The sequence below is a fragment of the Gossypium hirsutum genome, chromosome A05 (assembly GCF_007990345.1).
Source record: "Gossypium hirsutum isolate 1008001.06 chromosome A05, Gossypium_hirsutum_v2.1, whole genome shotgun sequence".
Classification (NCBI taxonomy): domain Eukaryota; kingdom Viridiplantae; phylum Streptophyta; class Magnoliopsida; order Malvales; family Malvaceae; genus Gossypium; species Gossypium hirsutum.
Genome location: NC_053428.1, coordinates 32,033,283 through 32,037,352, shown reverse-complemented (window position 1 = coordinate 32,037,352; position 4,070 = coordinate 32,033,283). Strand labels below are relative to the sequence as shown.

At 34.4% G+C, this 4,070-nt stretch overlaps 1 protein-coding gene across 1 annotated transcript; it reads left to right on the top strand.

The window, feature by feature from the left end:
• The first annotated feature begins 1,227 nt into the window (after positions 1–1,227).
• Positions 1,228–3,287, top strand: LOC107957490 (transcription factor TCP23). Its single transcript, XM_016893000.2, has one exon. It carries the CDS (start codon positions 1,735–1,737, stop codon positions 3,001–3,003), a length of 1,269 nt encoding a protein of 422 aa, XP_016748489.1. The 5' UTR covers positions 1,228–1,734; the 3' UTR covers positions 3,004–3,287.
• The last annotated feature ends 783 nt before the right edge of the window (positions 3,288–4,070 follow it).

Below are 4,070 nucleotides of genomic sequence, written 5' to 3'. Positions count from 1 at the left end.
ACTAAATTAAACAAAGGTTTTAAAAAAGATTGCTTTCAAAACTACAATAGCTCACCGAGTCACTTCAGTGGCTAATGTATTCTTTTGAATTCGAGTCTAACGTCTAGACCGGGTTGGGAAGGTTACAAATGTTGAGCTCATTTTGTATTTGTTAGGGTTTAACTCTCTATCAATAAAAAATAATTATAGATATATTAATCACAAGGTTGGCATGGTGGTTGCTTACCTCATCTCATAATCATGTGGTTGAAGGTTCAATCTCCACTCATAAGTCTAGAGCATATTTTGTAATCAACCATTTATCTCTTTGAAGAGCACTTATAGTGAAAAGATTAATTTTAATTAAAAAAAATCTTAAAGTCATTACTCTGATTTCTATAAGACGATGAATACTTTAATTCATAATGTAATTTAAAGACCTCGATACTATTAAGTGTCAAGATAATTTTAAAAAAGTCTCAAAAATAAATTAAAATAAATTTCAAAATTACTTGATTAAAGAAATAATGTTAAATCCACTAACTTTGAAGTAAAAATGGTAAGTATTGTATGTAATTTTATATATTGTAATTACTGTAAGGAAATTATTTGATGTAGTGTAAATAAAATTTGTAGACTCTATAAATAGAATTAAGAATTGATAAATATTTTGTAAAAATATAACAAAATATTTAAAAAAATCCATTTTTAAAATTACTAATAAAACCAAAAAGAATACACTGCAATATATGAAATACTCACCCATATATGTATATATATACCAAAACTATATAAGGGTTGTTGGGCAGCGTCATCATCGTTGTCATTATCAGCAATAACTCAATCAGTGAGCTGTAAGGGAAAAAAAAAGGGAAATCCTGCTTTAAAAGATATATTAGTCTTGTGTCTTTCTCTTTTTGCATTTTCAACATTTCACACCTCTGAGTCGTCGTTCCTAGTCAAGTTGAGCATGGATTCCAATCTTTTTTTTTTGTTTATTTATGTTTCATTTGGATTGGGCAGTTCAAATCTGTTCTATTATTATTTTTAAACACCATAATCATTATTTAAAATCAGAAATAAAATTTGAATTAAAAATTCTTCCATTTCAATATTCAAATTAAGATCTCAAAATTTTTAAATTTTAATTTTATCATTAAATTAATAAAATTATTTTTTTTAAAATAAAATTAAATAGGGAAATTATTTTTGTAAAAGGAACATAACATACTAAAAGACATTTGACAGCAATTCAAATTTATTGAAAATAAGTGTGGTTCTGGAACCTTATTGGTGATTGGGGGTGTAATGAATTATCCAAGTTTTAAAGTTTGTCGGAACAATAAATATAAAAATAATAATATTTAGCAGTAGAAAGATAAAAGGGATTTTACCAGATGTGAAATTATGATTGAAGGAAGGGGCCCCCACGAGTGGGGTAGTGCTAAAAAATTTACTGTTTCTTTTTTAAGCTTTAATTTGGATTGGCTCTAGTTGCTGCTTCTCTCACCTACTCCTCTCAGTGGATAGCATAGCGTAGCAGCAGTCAATCACAAGGAAGAAAAGAAGATCCTCACGCACTAACATCGGTGGTGTTGTTAGGATCACAACTCATAACCCTCCCTTTACACATAAAATAAATATTTATATAAATGAGATAGTAAAACAAATAAATAAAGTAAAATAAATAATATAGGGCCTTCATTTTTTGAGATGGTTTAATTTGGCAGACAAAGAAATCCTTGGAAACCCCATATGCAGATAATGGAGTCACAGAGCAATAAAAGCAGCAATAGCAGTGAGCATCATCATCATCACCATGGCCAAAAACAAGAAGCTTCACTGCAACTAGTCTCCCGTGATGGTCAACCACAAGCTGCTGCTGGTGCCGCACATGGGACCTCTCATCAGGCTCAGGCTCAGACTCAGACTCAGGCACAGCCGCAGGCCCCAGGTCATCATGTCTCATTCATGGGCTCCATTTCCAACCAAATTGGGGTTCCCTCTTCCTCCCCTACTTCCACTTCTTCCCTCGCTAAGCCTCCTGCTGCCAAAAGACCCACCAAAGACCGTCACACCAAGGTCGATGGCCGCGGCCGTCGCATCCGAATGCCCGCCGTTTGCGCCGCCAGGGTCTTCCAACTCACCCAAGAATTGGGTCATAAATCGGATGGTGAGACCATCGAGTGGCTGCTTCAACAAGCGGAACCTGCCATCATAGCTGCAACAGGAACCGGCACTATTCCAGCCAATTTCTCCACTCTCAACGTTTCACTTCGCAGCAGTGGATCAACCATTTCAGCTCCTCCATCAAAATCCGCACCTCTCTCTTTCCACAGCGCTTTAGGTTTTTACAACAGTAATGGAGATGAGGCCAGAAGGATCGGCAACAGTACCGCCATGCTAGGGTTTCATCATCAACTTTACCCTCAACTCCTTAACCCTGAAACTCACATCAGAAGTGGCGGTAACCCTAACGACAACTACGCTACAAAGCCATTCAGAGATGACCTTTTCAAAGAAACATCTCAGCACAATACTGAAACGGGTGCCATAGACGCGAATTCTCCTAAACCGGAGAGAACCGGAATGCCAGAACAAGAACCCGGTTTGTTTCAAACAACCAACGTCATGCCAGCTCCAGCTATGTGGGCCGTTGCACCGGCCACCACCAATGGAGGTAATGCCTTTTGGATGCTGCCGGTAGGCGGTGGCGCCACAGCAGCTTCAGCCACGGTGCCAGAAGCCCAGATGTGGACATTCCCGGCTCATTATTCAGGTGGGGGTAGAGGGAATCCGGTTCAGCTGGGCTCAATGATATTGCAACAACAGCAGGCCGGGGGTCAACAGCTTGGTTTAGGAGTGACAGAGACTAACATGGGGTTACTTGGCAGTGGAATGAATGTATACAGCAACAATAATAGAGTGGGTTTAAAAATGAATTTGGAACAGCAGCATCATCATGAAAATCAAACTCAAGGCAGTGACAGTGGAGATGAAAATCCAGCTACAGATTCTCAATGATACAATTCCCAAATTCAGCTCACATATTTCTACTTTAATTTTTTTTTTAACCTTTTTGTAAATGCATGTGTTTTGTTACTATTTTTAGATTGTTGATTGCTAGCTATTAGCTTTGATCCTCTAGTAGGATGCTGAACTGTTGTAATTGATGTGCAGTTGGGTGTCAAAGATTGCCCATTAAACTAGCACATCCCATCATTTCCATTTCCCAACTATTAAAAGTGTGAAAATATGGAGAAGAAAACGATTATAACAAAATAAAGAATATTTTCATGCCAACCTTACTTTTTGGTGCAAAAAATTTCTTTTCTCATTTATTAATTTATTTTTGGCAATCTACCTACATACTCTTTTCTTCTCTCATTTCTCCTATGTGATAGGCGTATAAGCTTTTCAGTATTATGCTTAAAATAAATTAAACTCCTTTCTAATTCACCCAATCAACATAATTTATCCAGCTTATTATGGTATTCATATTATAGTAAACTTTTATGATGATATTCATTATAAATACCGTAGTAGGCCGTAGGCTGGGTGGGCTACCTCACTCAGGTCTAGTTCTGCATTACTTTTCAAAAGCACTTCTGGCTCCAAAAGTAATTCTGGAAGAAAAGCTGTGCAGAACAAGCTGCTTTTGGCTGAAATTTTTAGCTTTTCAGAAGTACTTTTGAAAAGCACTCCTGAAAATGAGAAGTTAAAATTTTTAGCTTTTCCTCTCCCAAAAACACTTTTAATGCTTAATTACTTTTTTACCCCTCCAATAACATAGTACTTTCTCTCTTTTTTTTCTTGGTACTTAATTACAAATGTGTTAAAATCATTAATTAAAAATAAAAAAATATTTTTTAAAATACTAATTACAAATATTTAATAGTTATATTTAAATATTTAAAATATAGTTTATATACTCTAATTAAATTTTATAAATAATTAATATTTATTGCTTAAAAATATTTAAAATTTATATTTTATATATTAAAATATTAATAAGAAGTTATAACAATTTTTTTATATTCTTACTAAAATATAATAATATTAACTAATTTAAATATTATTTAAATATATAT